The sequence below is a fragment of the Papilio xuthus genome, unplaced genomic scaffold, assembly GCF_000836235.2.
Source record: "Papilio xuthus unplaced genomic scaffold, Pxut_1.1 DF828177.1, whole genome shotgun sequence".
Taxonomy (NCBI): Eukaryota; Metazoa; Arthropoda; class Insecta; order Lepidoptera; family Papilionidae; genus Papilio; species Papilio xuthus.
Window position 1 is genome coordinate 1,099,093 of NW_013530472.1, and position 18,317 is coordinate 1,117,409.

Here is an 18,317-nt window from a genome sequence, read left to right on the forward strand (position 1 = left end):
GAACTACTTAAGTAAAACTACAAATAAATCTTTCATGTGCCTTTATTTCGAGAGCCGAAGTGTTAAATAGTAATCCCCCGTATAATTGTGGCATCTGCTTTCCTGCTTGACTATGCCACTTCGCTCTGTCCTCTTTGACATCATCGTATGCGACGTACACGTGTCTCTATTTCAAATTTAAACGAATAGTAATTGAAAAGCTCAGGATAAATTTGTCGTTTGAATATGTCACTAACAATGAATTTTAAGCCAAGAGCACGTCGTATTTGTGTTGTCGGCCAATGTGTGAATAAATTTGTATGACGACCGCATTTCCCATGCGACTAATTGTGTGCGTGCCTCAAAATTGAACGACGGTTTCGTGGTTAATAGCAGCGGTTATGTTAGAGCAATGAATTACTTTGGGGTTTCATCTGCATGAAGGAGTTATGCATTTCGGCGAATTAACTATATAGGTATTAATTTAAGAGCGGCTGTACACAAATGGAATAGTGCAGTCAACCGCTTGAAGCGGTTGGCATTGGTGATGTTCAAGTTTAATACAAAATTAATGTTTACCATACACGGACCGTTCTCTTAGATGCTAAAATACAGTCGTCGCATTTTTGACCATTTCAAGTAGCACCTTTTATCAAAAAATTTAAATGTTCATTTATCTGTGTGACCATTTAATGAAACATGATCATCTCAAGAAATGGTCATAATTAAACAGGCAGTATGATATAATATTAGCAACGAATGATATTAACCCAAATATTAATAAGGTATTACATATGTCGAGATAATATAGAAAGGTTAGCTAGCCGCCCGCCCTAGAAGCCTTAGATGGTCGCCAAATGACATGTCGTCGGAAGCCAGGCATAAATCGATTGCAGAGCTCCGGTAAGCGAAGCGGTCCAATAAAATGAATGCTCTTACCATCGCAAACCTTGTATAAATAAAAAGTAGATTTTATTGTACCAGGACATCAGAGTGTTTTGTTGTTCTGCTTTTTATACTTCTTAAGTTGTTTATTCGAAAGATATATTTGGTAACAAATTTATCCTTAAAAAGATATTTTATTTATCTCGCTCTAGTAAAATTATCCTCACTTCCTGACGTGTTGTAGCGTGTTACGTATTTCACGCGACACGTGAGTTTTGACATTTCATTTAAAATGTCACACAAATTAAGAGAATTGTATTCTCCGAATTTCATTCTAATATTTTCCGATGAAAAAAGCTTTTTATCAACATAATAAATTGTTTCTTTTTCCTTAAATTATTCGCACGGGTACTACACAACATCGTTTTAAGATAAATGTATGTCATTTAATTTGACCTTAAAGCTTTTGAGTTGGTTAAAATGCTTTAGTATACTTTCAAGAATGACAACGCCCAATCAAATGGGATTGACCTTTAAATATTAGGACCATGATTTTTCATTTTAAACAATATAAGGTTCGTAACCCACGGATGCTTTTGTTCATACACTATCCAATGCATAAAGGACTAAAGGACCAAAAGATGTGATGCCGTGATTAAATAGTTATCATCCTTCAAAGATAATTTCATGTGACCTATAATGTAAAACACATAACTCAACGACGTACGTATTTTATGAAGTCACGTAACCGGGCCATAATGCACACGCTCAAATACTACGTGACACGAACTAATTGCATTTCATCAATTTGAGGCACGCCTCTCACAAATGATGATTCCCTGGTACCTGAAATATATGCCTTATGAATTACCAAAGGAAAATAACAAACATATTTCTTGTTTGTACATAAATTCCACATTTCCATGAATTTATTATAAAACATGTTAATGAGGAATTTGTTACAGAGAAATTTCAGCATATTTCTATTCTATTACAAATTTCCACTGAACATTGAAAAAACATATTGTTACCTTTTTCATTCTCATTAAAAGAAATGAGAAAACAATATCTTTTCGCACGCGTGTTTCTTTAATATTATACTCCTTATGAATTCCCATTTAAATCGCTATTAGAAATATTATAATACTATGAAATATTTTGTTCATTTTGTTTTCTTAATATTATACTATTATCTTATTTTGTAAATCTTACTAATATTATAAGTTACAATGTTTGGATGAATAAATGGATTGATGAATGAATGTATGTTAGAAAGTATCGCCAGAATGTCTGCATGGATCTTGCTGAAATTTGGCATGTAGAATATAGCTTGGAAGAACACATAGACTACATATTAAGTTTTTCTTTTAATACCACGCGGGCGGAGTCACGGTCGACATAAAGACAGGAATCACATAGTTACATAGATAAAAGTAAAGTCACAAATTAAACAAGAGAAGTTAAATTTAAAATATTTTGATTTAACTTTACAGAAATTGTAGAAACTGGTAGACAAGGGTCGCATATGCTCGTATAACGATATTCAAATTCAGTTAGCCGAAGTGTATTTTGCATAAATGTTAATACAAACCGTATTCACTTCAAGACGTGGCTGCAACGTTGAATAACTTTGGATTATATCCAATTTGCATTTCAATAAGTAATATTAAATTTAAACAGCTGCCGTTAATGTTACGTTATCAATATGTTTTATCAAACAATTTAATTTCAATTAATTTATAATTTCGCAGAGTACAAATTAAAATGAGAAGTTTCAACCCGCAAAGGATCGCTTTTGATAATTTTCTTAATTGACTTGGAATTTAATCAATGGAAATCATAACAAGAGGTACTTTATCGCAAGAATTAATAAATCCATTTGTTTCTATCAACAATGTTATCCTTAAATATTAAAATTGAAAGTTCGTGTAAATATTTCCATATATAATAATAAATGTATCTATATTAACATTTTAAAGGGGAAAAATTTGATTGTATGTTTGCATTTAAAATAGGCTCACAAAGTACTGAACCGATATGAAAAAAATCACTGTTGGGAAGCTATCCCCTCATGACCTAGGCTATTTTTATAACTAGATTTTTTTTTAATTCCACGCAGACGATGTCGCGGTCAACTGTTATAAATAATAGAATTAACCCTGTATGTTTTTTTTTTATTGTTAAGTGGCAAACAACCAAACCTTAATACTCCGAAATGGCGAAGCGTTCGTCGTACATTGGCATCTACAATTGCAGTTGCAATTGTTACTGGCTTCCACCACTGTTATCTCGCATTTCGTATACAAGTTTAATAATAATAATATTAACAAGAGAAATAACATAATAGTTAGTTATTACAACAAAATCCCAATTAAACTGTCGTAAATTTAATTTATTGAAGTCCTAGTCGATGCGCTTTAAAACAACTTTGCAACAACAAACTGCAAAGCTGACTCGGAGGATAACGTTAAAACTTTGTCGGTGGAAGGAGAATTTATTCGTTCTTTAGTTAATTAACTTACGTCATACAATGATAATCTAAAAAACAAATTTAATTTATTAAAATTTAATTTTTAATTATAAAATCTATATCAATTTGCAAAGGAAAAATTTAAAATGGATTCGTTCTCAAACTACCACTATTTGTAGGAAATGGATACAACTGCAAGCTTCAGATATTTTGAATTAAAAAAGCCTGGTAAATTTGGTGGGAATCCCCCCCGCGCCCCCCCACCCTCCTGGACCAGGGCAGCGCGCTTCCTTTATATCACTCCAGAGACTCGTTTATCAGTTAGATCCGAAATTTAGGGGCAAAAAAGTTTAATACCAGTTTTTAATAATATTTATGTTACTTTTAAACAATAAACATAAGCATTCATGACCTTTACAAAAGAATAATGAGATCTCTTTATTTCCTTCATAGCTATTACATTAAAGACTAGCTGTCGCTCGCAAATTAAAACAAAACATAATTAATAGCCTATGTGTTCTTCCACACTATGTTATATATGTATTCTTAATTTCATCAAACATACATCCATCTAAACATTCGCATATATAGTATTAAAAAGATAAGTGAATAATTTTGAATATATACATCATATTTTATATATACAGAAAGTCAAACATACATTGATATTTATACGAGTATATTGATATTTTTCCGCAGAGCTTACTAGCTGTAACAATTTCCGTATAATACGGCTAACAATAGATGCGCCATACTGCATTGTACGACTGTTCAGAGAAATAATAATTAATTGTTCTTTACCACGTTGACTTCAGACGACGCGACGTTTTATGAACTTTCAATTGTTTGCGAAATAATTTTCCAACTGCATTTAGCGCTAAATATTTCGACGTGTTATTAAATATTTTAATTTACGAGTAAGTGTCACATATGTATGCATTGTGGTTTTCTATTTGTTGCAATAAAATAAAACTATAGGTTTAAACATATACAGATAGACTCAATCTTGACTTAATTCTAACTAGTTCTTTGTAGTTCTTACTAGTATTATAAATACGAATGTTTGGATGGATGGATGGATACATGTTTATTTGAAAGTACGAGTATCTCCAGAATGGTTAAACGGATCTCGCTGAAATTTGGCAAAAATGTAGAACATAGTCTGGAAGAATACATAGGCTTTATTTTTTTTATCCTGCACAGACAGAGTCATAGGCGACAGCTAGTAATGAATATCAATACAACTTATGCAATTTCTTATACTAACAAAGTAACTCTTTGGCACAAAAGCAGAGTCTTGTCCTGAATAAAAGATTGGCACTTTAAATGAGTTTGAACGTAAAATACTTCCGAGTAACATCGTTTCCCTTTTAAATTTAAATTTTTCTCAAGGAAATTTCCATCCATTCATTTTCCAATCCATTTCGAATAAAGAAAAGACAAAATTAATTGACGATCTTTGTGTAGAATCGCTTCCATTTGTGTCCTAAATGTAATATCGATTTCCACTGAAACAATTGAACAGCTTTACTTGAATTGAGGCAATAGAAGCTAAAAGCAATTTCTATTTCAATCCTTTGCTGTAGTACTACTGTCTGAATACATTGAACATGTATTGTTATCCACGAAACTATGCAATACTTATGCTAATAGCTACACATACTAAGATGGACTTATTGAATTCCTTGTTTTGTATAAGATATTCTTATATGAACTTGGATCTATCAGAAAAGAATATTTTTTCATAGAATTTTTTAAAAATAATTTAAAGTACAAAAGTTTTTAGATCATGGCGTATAATTTTTACTCTATATATTTATAATTATAATCATAATAATGTATATTTGTAAATAAATTTTATGAATACGAAATTGTTCGTTCTAAACTGGAACAAAATCACGTTATCATGCACTGATGTATTCGAAACAAAGTCACAAAGCAGAAGTTTCAAAGGGTAACAGAGGAAATTTTGCGCGCTGCCAGAAGGGTAACTAAAATTTGCATACATGAAATATACATGAGCAATTGTGGACAGTGGAAAGTGGACAGCCTGTTAACAGTGTTCTGTTACCCTGTGTCTGGGGACGGGGAACTATAAACTACGTAAAACATTGTGAGCACTACACGACGTGTTTTTGTTGTTCCATCATGTTTGGAATCGCATATCGTTAATCGTTTAACGTTCGTTGTTTTTGTTTGACAATACTATCTGGCAATTTTTTCATTCTATTGTTTATTTTAGCACCTAAGTCTACGTATCGGATACGGTACATGATATGTATGTGTCGACAATCTATTTATAAAAGAAAGTCGTGTTAGTTACACTATTTATAACTCAAGAACGGCTTTCCTGATATGGCTGAAAATTGGTGAGGAGGTAGCTTAGAGCCAGAAGACGGACATAGGATACTATTTATTTATTTTTTTTCGAATTTATGCCTTGAAGAGCTGCTTTTTATTTAACTTACTAATATTATAAATGCGAATGTTTCTATGAATGTGATGTGGATGGATGGATGGGTGGGCTACACTAATTAAGTGTTTTATATCGACGCGAACAAAGTCGCGGGCGACAGCTAGTTTATAATGATGCTAAAATGATAAAAACGTTTCAAATATAAATACGCACTAGTTGAACAGATTTGAAATAATATCCGCAGTTGATACGTTTTCTATTATTCGTTGAAATAAAAACTGGATCGACTACACGAAGTATAAACAAATCTGTATATCGCACAATAACAGCTGCATAGAATAATTCTGACGAAACAAAAGCTATTCATCGCAATATGGATTCATATGAACAAAACGCAACATCCGCGACCTAAATGCTGTCCGCATTTTTTCTATATTATTCTTTTATCTGGAAAAGAATATTATTTAAAATATTAAACTATGCATTTTACTTTAAAAAAAACCAGTCGCTTCTCGAAATATTTATAATATTCAGTTATTCACGAGCTCAACTAGTTCATGAAATAAACGCTATTGTACATGACGGATTTTTAAGTTATAATATTTTTCTAGAGAAACTGTTTAAGGTTCGTTGATTCTTTGTGTTCATAAATTTATACTTGCGGAGTAATTCAATCGACGTCTTCCAGCTAAAACTATGGGCTAGTGTAAAACCAGACATTTATTCACTTGACCCGAATCGCGGGGCCGGATCGCGATATTGCTGGTTAACGTATGTTATTTTTAGCTAGAAACGCTCTAATGGTAATCATGACTATTTCATGTTCAGTTGAAATATTTACTTTAAAGTAATAAAATATATCAACGTACGAAATTTTAAACAATAACTGACACAATATTACTATTCAAACTGAATGTAAGTTGAATGTTTGAATACAAAAATATGTTGATAGATTTTTTCATATTCATTACCTCGCTGTGGTTTTATCAAAGGATTTTTTTTATCCAATTGCATCGGAGAGCGAAAGCAAATCCCTATCGATGTCCAAGCTTTTATTACTTTACAAACATTTCAGGCTGTAAACCTTTATCCGTAGTTATATTGGACAACAGACATTATGTTAAAAGGCGAACTTGTTACAATCGCAAAATTCATTCGCTTCATTTATCATATCTGAAAAAGCGTAATTATAAAAAAAAATTTAAATGCTTACCATTCTGTGAAGTTCTCTGCAATATCTTTTGAATTTCCCCAGCCTCCGAACCACTTTCAGATTCCGAGTACACTGAATGATTTCCACGTGGTAAGTATGTGTTTTTATTTATTATTTTATATGTTTTCCCGACACTATCTACACTCGTTGTCCGAACTGGCGGTTTAGGTGGAGTTCCATAGTCCCGAGTACCCGAATTATTTATTTTACTTGGGAACAAAGCATTTCGCGCACTCAATATTTTGTAACTGTCATTCGATAACTTCACATCTAACGCAACACTTTTTGGAACATCACTGCTATTTGGTAGAGAAGTCTTAGGGTACTGCTCTTCGAAACTCACTCGTTTCGGTTGATAAATGTTGTGTCTTCCGTCTGGGGTTAATGAACCTCGTTGAAAAATCGGCATTTGTCTATTAACTACAGGTGACGTAGTTCTTGAACTAGACTTTTGCATTTGTCTATACACGATGTCCGTATCCGCGTCGGCTGTGTGATTTCGTATGAATGAATCAGTCCGCCGCTCTGGAGCGCCTCTCACAAAAGGTGGAAGTGCGTAAATTGGTTGGGCCATGTTGTAATTCAACTCCCGCCCTCGCGGTAAACTGTAACTTTTTGGTTCGGTTACAAAAGAACTCGGTGTACTGCAATTGGAACTAGAGTATACCGTATTAAATTTTTGTGGCGATATGCATATATTATCCAAAGATTGCTTTAATAGATGTTCGTCTTCTTTTTCTTTCAATTCTTTGAGCTTTTGCCAATAAAAAGCTTCAATTTTCTGACGCGTCTTCTCTTTATCGTTATCTCCGCTGCTACTTCTAGGAGTAGGAGGTTTGCTTATATCCAGATATTGGGGCCTAGGTGAGGGTGTAGATTTATTGCCAAGACTTGATCTACTTATTGAATTTCGTTTTTGTTCTGTTTCCAACATTGTTTTTCGAACGTGTCCATAAGGAGAAACTGTTTTAGGAATGTTGGGTCTTTTTTGGGTCACAGCAACTGGTGAAGTCGGTGCAGAATAATTATAAGGTTTCTTAACATAATCTTGATTTCGTGCAGGGTCATTATTTTGATTGGTGATATTATGAGAATTGTTTTTGTCCAATGAAAGACTTCGCGCTCTTGTGGGCTGTATAGTTCGTACTTCAGCTTCCTTTTTTGGCGAAATCAGGAATTTTGTGCTTACTCTTTTAATTTCAGCGCCGACTGATGCTGGATTTGCTTGAGCTTGTGATGCTTTGTAAATTTCAATTTCATCAAGTGGTGTTATCTTATCTATTAGTTTTTCTAACGAATGGTAATATACGTCCGGATATTGGGTAGTGTTAAAATCATTTATCTTTTGTGGCCTGGGTGATGTTGATTGTATTATCTCGCCTTGAGGTTTTGGCGGTACTTGAGGTCTGGCCATATAAGTAGTATAAAAGTTTTCATTCTTAGGTTGGTCTGGGAAATCTTTTTTGACATTATCTGAAACTAACGTACTGCTAGAAGAGTGATTGCTTGAAAGGTCCACAATGCGATCGTTTCCCGATCTATGGGTCGCTGACAAATTTTCATATATCCGTTCTTCCGCGGCACCTGAATCTTGAATAAATGTATTTTTATCTACTAAAGTTCGGGGGTTCTGATATTGATTTTTATTCGCTTGTAATTCTGCTACATTTTTATGACCATATTCTTTGTTCGTATTCTTTTCTTTAGAACGATGGTTGAAAAATAAATTTGGAAATAATTTACGAAAACTATTCGACCTTTTCTTGCTATTGTCATTCATTTTATCAGCTAAAGACGAAATCAGTATTCACTAACATCTGAAACAAAAGGATATTATTGAAATTTCATTTCATAAATCTTTATAATAATTAAGCTTTCACTGATGTTTGTCTTTATAAAGTAGCGAGACTACAGATGCTTTAACCTTCATATCAATGTGCGCAGTCCCATAGCAAGTATGAAACCTGAACGTTATACCTACTAGAATTACAGTCGCATACAAGGTACATCGCTTCGCTAACGCCAATGTTGTTCAGAAGGAGAGGGTCAAGTTACTGGCCGTCAAGGTTCAGATACGAGGTTATCGCGACTGCGGTGCTGACTATTTTCTTTAAATTTACTTTCGAATTCCTATACATATTATAAAGCTATATAAAGAATATAATAAAGCTAAGTAATTGATCTGACCTTTCTATGGTAGTTGTACAATTTTCCTGCTAATTACTTAATAGGTTTTTACCTGCGAGTTCACTTTAATAAGTGGAAATCTTGACATTGGACGCGTTAACAATTATTATGTTGCTGTCAGAATTTTCACAACTTAAATTGCTATGTTATGTAAAATATGTTTTTCGTAGAGAAAACTGAAGTGTACACAGCTAAATTCTCTTTAATTAATTACGTTAGACTTTTTACCGTCCCTTTGAAACTGCTAACAAACTGTGAAAATGTATTTTTTCTACTTACAAAATATTAAATTATAAATCAGTTCTAATTTATTATATTAAAATCATATTTTTTTTTAGAAATACAACTTAAAAATCTTTTTTTTTGCATTTCTGCTATTATTACTGTTAACCTTAAAATGATATGTTGGCATTAAATGTTTACCTTTTTAAATTAATTACTACCAAACAAAGATTACGCGAATCGATAACATATTGGATGTGGATGGATATCATATTAAACAACACTAGTAGGTCAATACTGTTATCATCTTTCATAGTATTCCAGAAAAATTAATTGATTATTAGTTATCATTATGGCAGAACACGGGAGCATTCACAAAAATGACATCGTAATTGAATTAATTACCTAAAAAAGTAAATGAAACATAATTATTTGTTCCGAAACGAATTTTCATCACAATACCAATCGTGTTAAACGTCATTCGATGGAAAACAAACAAGTCAATAAATTAATCAAACACAACTCTTTGTGCTGTTTTTCCGTAAAACATTTTGCGAGCAGGATATTTGTTTAATTGCATTCGGTCTTTATTTATTAAAATTAAATTTATACAATAATATTTTTATTATATTACCAATCTTTAATAGATTTACAGAGTAACTTTTTTTTGTAAATGATTCAGACTGAAGAAATTCTCTGAGAATTACAATTAAAAAAAAATTCTTACCCGTTGTCGAACCTTTGGAATATTTTAAACGTTTTTTTTTCAAATCTTCAACTCCAAATGTTTGTAAATTCCGATAAGATAGCCTGAAAATAACGTAGGTGCGGCGAATGAAGATTACACATGAAGTATCTACTGACAAAATTCATCGATAAAATTGGTACTTATATAATTTCGTACACACAACAAATTGTATGTTTATAGCAATATTTTATTTCAATATTTCAGTTTTATTATTTAATATTTTTTTAAATGATTTATGCAACTAAAAAAGACGTATCGGAGACATAAAGATGATACTGCAATCTTAATTTTTATTTCAAAATGTAATTTCCATAAAAATCTCTTGATCATTTAACAAAGAAATTTCGTCAAGCTTTACTTTGGCTAAGCTCCAGTTGCGCAGTTCCTTAACTTTTTTACAAGTACAGATTTCGGTAGAGTTTCGACTTGGCTATATATTTATTATACTGCCGAATTTAGAGGTTGGCTTATTCGTTGGTCGCATGGACTGACCTAGAATTGTATTCTACATTCTGATAGGACAACCGCCAAATGGCTTCAATTCAACTCAATAAATTGTGTATATCTTTTTTTGAAATTAATGTAAATTGTAAATCGATTTGAGACTTCGGCCTCAATATCATTTTATTAGGAACATTTTAAAGGAAATTTCGTAGAACTTAGAACTGAATTCTAAAAATTAATTATCTTACTCACATGGTATTAAAAATTGAATGTAGTGGGATTTGTATTTTAACAATAAGATAAACTAATTTAATTAATACTTTTGCTTCGTTATGGCACCTTACGCTTTAGTAGGCAAGTTGCATATAAGAGTACACTTATTCCCAACTTGCCAACCCTAATGTCATTATATTTTATTGATTCGTAACATTTTGAATATATTATCCTTTGTATATAAATAATTAAATCAACTTATTGATGTTACAATAAGCATTCTATATATTTGTTGCTACTTATAAATGAAACTGCAAAAATAAACATTACCTCTATTATGACTACAATATACACATTACGGTCACGTTTTACTACGTAAATATTCAATACATATAGATATTTCTTTATCTTATTTGTAAACGAGTGAGACTTTAGATTTAGCCGTGAGCTCAAACGGCGATGACATTTGCAATTTAAAATCATGTCGGGGTTTCAGTTTTTTCACGGAGCGAGACAAAACAACAAGATTTTATAAAATATGAGCTATACAATATATTATAATAGATACTGAAATATGAGTAATAAAACTTATATTTACTTCTACGCAATACAGCGCATGCGTAACGGTTTCAAGTTTATAATATTTCTTATAGTTTCTTCTCCGACATGATACAAAGTACTTAACATACTAAAACCTTCTTAATATCAAAATATATTGGGGTTTTCTTAACTTATATTCCAATTTTAAATAAAAAGCGGGAATCATTGTCTGACGATATTAGGGCGTTTCCGGTTTAGTGATAAGTTTTCTTGCATGTAAACAAACCTAAATCATAGCATTAAAAAGAAATAAGTAAGATAAAGATAATTTCAATTAGTCGAAGTAAATAAATAATTTAATCCATAAAATTAAATTCAAACAAAATCAACACTTACCAACTATGAGTCATAACTTTGAAATAGTTTCTTCACTTGAATTTACCGCATTTTCCTCTTAGTTTATTTTAAGTATAACCTTTCTAAAGTCTTCAAATTGTTCTTATTTAAATATTTCACCTAATATATTTAAAGTGTATAAATATGACGTCACTTCAAAACCTACAAAAAGTATCATGGACAAACTAAAACATACTTTATATTATGCGTACGTAGTAGAAGTAACTTTAAACTTCAAAGTGATAAACTAAGTAACACTTTTGTTAAAATATAAACACTGAATTTATAACTTTAAAGTTCATGTTTTGGAATTTTCGCCTCCAAAATAATGTCTTACAACGGAACTTAAGTGTCAGACTAAAGTTATACAAAACATTATAAAATAACCTTTTAAGTGCATATCTGCATTATAGGTCTAACATTGTTTGTTAGATTTGAAGGCATTATTTTCTTAATCTAAAATAAACCCTGTGCCAAGGGTTTAAAGTCGATTTTTAGTATAAAACAACTTTCAACACTTGTTTTGCGTTCCATTTTACACCACTTTAGTGTATCTGAAATTAAAACTATTTCGAACGGTAATTATGGTTACAAGCATTTTAATTTACAATTTTCCTATTTAACTAAACATTTCATTTAATAACATAAACATTAAGGATTCGGGACGCCAAAAAATAAAGAAAAAATCATAGAAACTTATTTATTCCAATAGATAGCCAGTTAACTTAATATGTTATGTATAACATAATACCTTAGTATTTTTATTGATACAATAGTAACTTGTTCGTTTTTACAAAATTAGACGTAACTCAACATCAAAATTTGAAAAGTAGCGCGATCAATATTAGGACCAAGCTTTCGAATTTGTACGAATAAGAAGAGAAAATAATAAAAAGCCACAAAATGTAAATTGTTTGATATATATAAAATCGTAAGTTTGTCCCTCTGGGTATCTAACACAAATACTTTTGTCTGTATTTTATAGGCGATAAAAATGTACAATTATAGGCAAGCGTTCAAAAGTTGTTATTAAAACATTAGGAAAGTTTGTAATAAAGGTAAGTATTTAATTAAAGTTTTAATAAATATTGATCATAATTTAATAAAATGTAGTATTCATTTTAAAATTATACTTTTTCAAATAAATTTTACAATATTGTCTCTTAGATGGAAACTATGATTATAAATTAACTTTTGTAACAAAAAAAATATCTGTGGCTAATTTTTTTTTGACAGAAGTCAAAAGTTGGCAAGACTGTCCTTGACGTTGAAGTTTGACGATTTGTCGCGTCTCCACTTTATACATAAACACGTGTATGTACTCTGACGGATATTTCCTTCTACGGATACGTGTTGTTATTGCATTTGCTCTTGTACTTTTTAAATTTTCAAAATAAAATAACTTTTCCTACGTGTCCATTGAACTAGTAGTACTGTAGCATACTAACGTGTCACATTTAGAGTTTTACTACAGAAAGCCACTTAGGTTTACAAAATGATGAAAACAAGAAGTGAAATTAGATTCGTTTTTTATGCTGGTGCTATATTTATATGTTATTTTATTTTTGCTATGCTACAAGAAAAAATTACCAGGGGTAAATATGGGGAGAATGATAAATTCACTTGCGCTTTGACCCTGGTTTTGATTCAGTCTTTTGTAAATTATTTATTTGCTCAAATATTGATGGTAAGTACGGTCACTAATTATTCTTCTTATCATTATTCTAATCACCACTATAAATACTTTTTATAATATAAGACTTCATTTTTATACATTTTCAATATATATATTTTTTTTAATCTGAAATAGTTATAACTAGTCATTCTCTATTGCTTGGAATGATTAACCAAAATAAGTTAAGCTTAATACGCTTACGTCCTAGTCAAACTATTATATTACTTTGTAAAGCGGGAAATGTATCTGCAGTTCCTCTAGTCTTGTAGTTGTTCATGAGTGTGGCATCACTAAACATTGGGTTACTAAGTATTTTTAACTGACATACAATTATTTTTATTTGTGTCTATATAATCTGTGTTTAAGGTAGTGGCACAAGAGGTTTTGTAATTATTTTGTTTTTTATTTCAGGTATCATGGACACATGAAAAAGATACAACAAGAACTGTTTATTACTTTTCATCAGCATTAACTTACCTCTTAGCGATGCTTTGTTCAGTTATGGCTCTGCAGTTCGTAAATTATCCAACACAGGTAATCTCATTATTTAATTATTGAACAAAGTAACAAGTTTAATTTTAACCGCTACTTCTGATATTTGTTAGGCATTTACTCTATTGTATTGGTTTTTGATGGATGACCCAAAATCATTTCATTTCTGCCTATAAAAATCCTAATGATGGAAATGGATGCAAGAAATTTTTAAGTCTGTAGAAAAAACTTATTTATATTTACAGGTGGTGGGCAAAGCTGCAAAACCTATACCGGTGATGATTCTTGGTGTATTATTAGGACGTAAATCATACCCACTGAAAAAATATCTTTTTGTTCTTTTGATTGTTATTGGCGTTGCACTATTTATGTATAAAGATCAAGCCAAAAAGACTACTGATGAATCTCAAGGCATGGGTATTGGAGAACTTCTGCTTCTTGTTTCTTTAACCATGGATGGGCTGACTGGTGCTGTGCAGGTATGATCTTTATTTACACAGTATTTAGTTTAGCGTAGACACTTAAAATTACCGGAGGTTTGCGAATTGGATTTATATTTAAATTTATTTTAGTTTGTATATTATACTTAATAAGTTAATTTATTCTTTAATGTGTGGTAAAAAATGTTTTTTCTATTTTCATTTCATTTAATTTTATGTTGCTTGTGTAAAAATATAATTTGCAACGTGTACTACTATAACTGACAGAATACAATATTTTTGTGAAAATTGTAAGATATAGAGTAAAATTAAAAATTTAAGTTTTTCCAAAATGCAATTATTATATTTTTTTTATATTTTGGATTTTTATATTTGGGCTGTGCAATGAAACATTGTTTTGATGAAGTTTGTTATTTGTAAACTGAACATGTTAGCGTAAACATCTTATATTATCAAATGACTTTATGATCTCTGCAAGTAGGTGTATCTCTGCTATGCATTTGTACTCAGTCATTACTTACTTGACTTAAAGTCCTATGTCCCCGTAGTGGGGCAGAGGGCGTCCTCAGTGCGATTAATAACCATAATATATGTTAACTATTCATATGAATAACTGATATGTTATTATAATATAAAACAAGGCTGAATATGTAATTTAAAATGGCTTTTCATATACTGATGTTTTAATATACTTTGTTGTATGTAAAATAGCAAAAAAATCAGTAAAATGAAGAATACATTTTATTAAATTCTATTTTTATATGATTCCAGGAACGTATAAAGAGTGAATCATCTCCAACTGCATACTCAATGATGCTGAATACAAATTGGTGGTAAGTTAAAAATATAAAACAAACTTTATGAATATTTCCTTAACCTATTCTTTAAAATATATTTATTTTCACTATCAACTCCTATAGGATCTCCCTGATCCCCCTATTGCGTATTTTAGAGGTGACTAGGCCATACTCAACCACGCTGGCCCACTGCGGGTTGGTTGACTTCACACATATCTTTAAATTTTATCACAAATATGTGCAGGTTGCCTCACCCGTAAATACGTTCGCGCGGAGTCAAAAAAAATATAATAGCATATGTGTTCTTTCGGATATGTTAGCTAAATTTCAGCAAGATCTCTTCACCTGTTCTGGAGACGTGTCCTAACAACAACACACATCTATCCATTCATTTAAACTTTCGTATTTATAATATTAGTAAGATAAATATTTCATGAATACTTTGTTGAATAAACTGACAATTGTTATTTCTTCTAGGTCAACTATTATTTCCTCGGTCGGTGTCCTATTGAGTGGAGAAATATTCAAATTTGTAGCATTTGTGACACAGTATCCTGAGATTTTGGTCTATTTGATCAGCTTTGCACTGATGGGTGCTTTGGGGCAACTTTTCATATTCTTCATGGTAAGTACAGTAAAAATAAAATAATTTATTTTTAGTACTAACTGTAAATTGTAAGATAACCCAATGATTTGCCAGTAACTTTCTCTCTTTTTAATTGATATTTACCCAAACAAAAAACCTTGAGGAATTAATTATTGTACATAACTAGCTATCGCCCGCAATTGCGTCTGTGCAGGATTAAAAAAATAAATACTAGCCGATTCTCAGACCTATAGAATATGCATATAATATTTCATAACAATTGATCAAGCCGATTCGGAGTAGTATGGTAACTAACATTGTGACATGAGAATTTTGTATACAAAATTTTATAATAATAATTTCAGGTGGCAGAGTTTGGACCTTTGCCATGCTCGGTGGTGACCACAACCAGGAAATTCTTCACCGTTCTGGCTTCCGTGATTATATTTGGCAATGTATTGCTTGGCCGTCAATGGATTGGTGCTATTCTTGTTTTCTCTGGTTAGTATTCATTTATTACTGTCTGTAACATTATAATTAAGAAGGAATTAAAAAAATACTAGCTGTCGCCCGCAATTCTGTCTGCGCGGAATTAGTAAAAATTATAAGTAGCATATGTGTTCTTCCAGACTATGTTCTACATATGTACTAAATTTCATAAAGATCTAAGAAGCTGTTCGAATGATACCTTCAAATAAATATCTATCCATCCATCCATCTAAACATTCGCATTTATAATATTAGTAAGATTACTAAGATTTGTCAGTTTAGTTTCACCTATAAATTGAGTTAAGCATAGAATATGGTGCATAAAACATGTTTTACTTCACGTGTAATTGATCGAGATTATTTAAATAATATGACAATACTATTTTTTTTTCAGGACTCTTCCTAGACATCATATACAGCAAGGGAAAAACTCAACCATCAAAGAGGACCTCAGTTAAGTAATAACTTCTTCCAAGTTATTTTTAAAATAATTACTATATTTATTCGTAGTAAATGTTATTGTTATAGAAAAACCTAAATATTATTATAATGTAGGATCGAATATTAAATGTTCGATAAAACCTTTTCTAACTTTCAACTGAGCTGTGTTCTTTTTTTTTATTTTTTTTAACTAATATAGTAAATAATAAATGTAGTAGGCATCAATATTTACCGATTTAAGATTCTTTAATCTATGTGGTAACTACATAAAGAAGGTTATCAATTCCTCTGTTTTTTTTTCTTAACTGTTTTTATATATTAATTCTATACTATCTTTTTTTTTCAATTTCCTCCTTTTATGTAAGGAAGTTGGGATAAATATCAAAATAGTAATTTAGAGCCAAATATTGTTACTGTTCGTTTTCACTACCGTATACCTGTATAAGAGTAGATTTTTTTTGCAACAGAAATATGTTTCGGTAGTGGAAACCTACGTTTAAAATAAGTTAATCGTTTTGTTACCATTCCGAAACCAGAGTACAGACTGATTATTTTGATTTTTAAAGTTAGTTTGTAAGAAATCATAGTAACTTCTGTTGTAATTTACATTTATTTAGAAGATTTTTACTGATGATTTGTTTCTTTTTTAATTTTAAATATAAGCAATAAGCTTATTTCCATAGATTAAACAATATTTCTTAATTTAGGATTTTTTATTTATACAGAAACTAAAAATATGAAGTTAGTTTTTAATTTATTTTTAATTAAACCAAAACTTGTATAAGAGTTAGTTATGTCTTCCATTTTTGTTTAATTTTAAATCTTTTGTATAGTATTGAATTGGAATTCATATTTTTTTGGGTAGTAATAATTTATAAAATGCAACGTTATTAAAAAACAACTATATTTTTTAAAATTTTATTATATTGTATAGCAATTTTATACAACTATTTTTTGGATTTTCAATTTAATTATTTTATTGTACAGATTATTGGAATTCATCATTTTAAAGTTTGAAATTCATAAAAATTTTATAAAACCTTCAAATGTAGGTAATTTTGATGTCTATAAATACGCATATTTTTTTAAGATTTTTTTTGTATTGTTTTCTTTTAACACGTTGAGCGCCACGCGTATTTCTAAGATAATCCCGTTCAGGTCACGAGCGCCGCTTATACGCACTGGTATTAAAGGGCCGGTGTTTCCGATCGCAGTACAAAATAGTTTACATTTTTAACGCAAAATAGTGTAAAATTTTAAAGTTCTCGTGTTACACGCTGTCAGCCATCGATGGTTGACGTGACGCTCAACGTGTTAATATCAAATTATAATTATGATATTTACTCTTAGCTCAGGTACTATGTGCATGTAAAAGAAGAAAATGTAACTTATTTTACGCCATCTTGTACATGAAATTAGGCATTTTAAAACAAAAAACATATCTTGGAATTACAGTCGGTAGACGTATATTTTTATAATATGTTCAAACTTCTTTCGTAATGAAAATTCCATTTTTTAAGCATGTATTTTGTGGCATTTATTTTTAAATGTAAAAAATAAATGTAACGTCAAAAAAAGTTAATTTTATTTATTAAGATGATACTCATTCCAATGTTTCATGCTGTATTTAAATAAGTGTAAAATACATTTTTTTAATCAAAACAATTTTTTCATTTATTTATTT

The 18,317-nt window shown here is 30.6% G+C and overlaps 2 protein-coding genes across 11 annotated transcripts in view; one reads left to right on the plus strand and one right to left on the minus strand.

The window, feature by feature from the left end:
- Nucleotides 1-12,100, minus strand: part of LOC106113711 (coiled-coil domain-containing protein AGAP005037) — a 148,708-nt gene extending 136,608 nt beyond the window's left edge. For 9 of the 10 annotated variants that reach the window (XR_001227672.1, XM_013306578.1, XM_013306581.1 and 6 more), the window contains exons 1-2: nt 11,714-12,100; nt 6,964-8,780 (exon numbers count right to left, since the gene is read on the minus strand). Coding sequence is in view for 9 of the 10 variants with exons in the window: in XM_013306578.1 (XP_013162032.1) it covers nt 6,964-8,743 (1,780 nt within the window). In the remaining variant the exon portion in view is untranslated. Of the gene's footprint in view, nt 1-6,963; nt 8,781-10,099; nt 10,131-11,713 lie in introns of those variants that run through there. The other variant, XM_013306574.1, reaches the window with a different exon arrangement.
- Nucleotides 12,101-12,996: 896 nt separating this feature from the next.
- On the plus strand, nt 12,997-16,706 carry meigo (Solute carrier family 35 member B1 homolog meigo). Its single transcript, XM_013306473.1, has 7 exons — nt 12,997-13,400; nt 13,800-13,922; nt 14,126-14,359; nt 15,092-15,153; nt 15,595-15,742; nt 16,069-16,204; nt 16,587-16,706. Exons 1-7 carry the CDS (start codon nt 13,209-13,211, stop codon nt 16,652-16,654), a joined length of 963 nt encoding a protein of 320 aa, XP_013161927.1. The 5' UTR covers nt 12,997-13,208; the 3' UTR covers nt 16,655-16,706.
- Nucleotides 16,707-18,317: the final 1,611 nt, after the last annotated feature.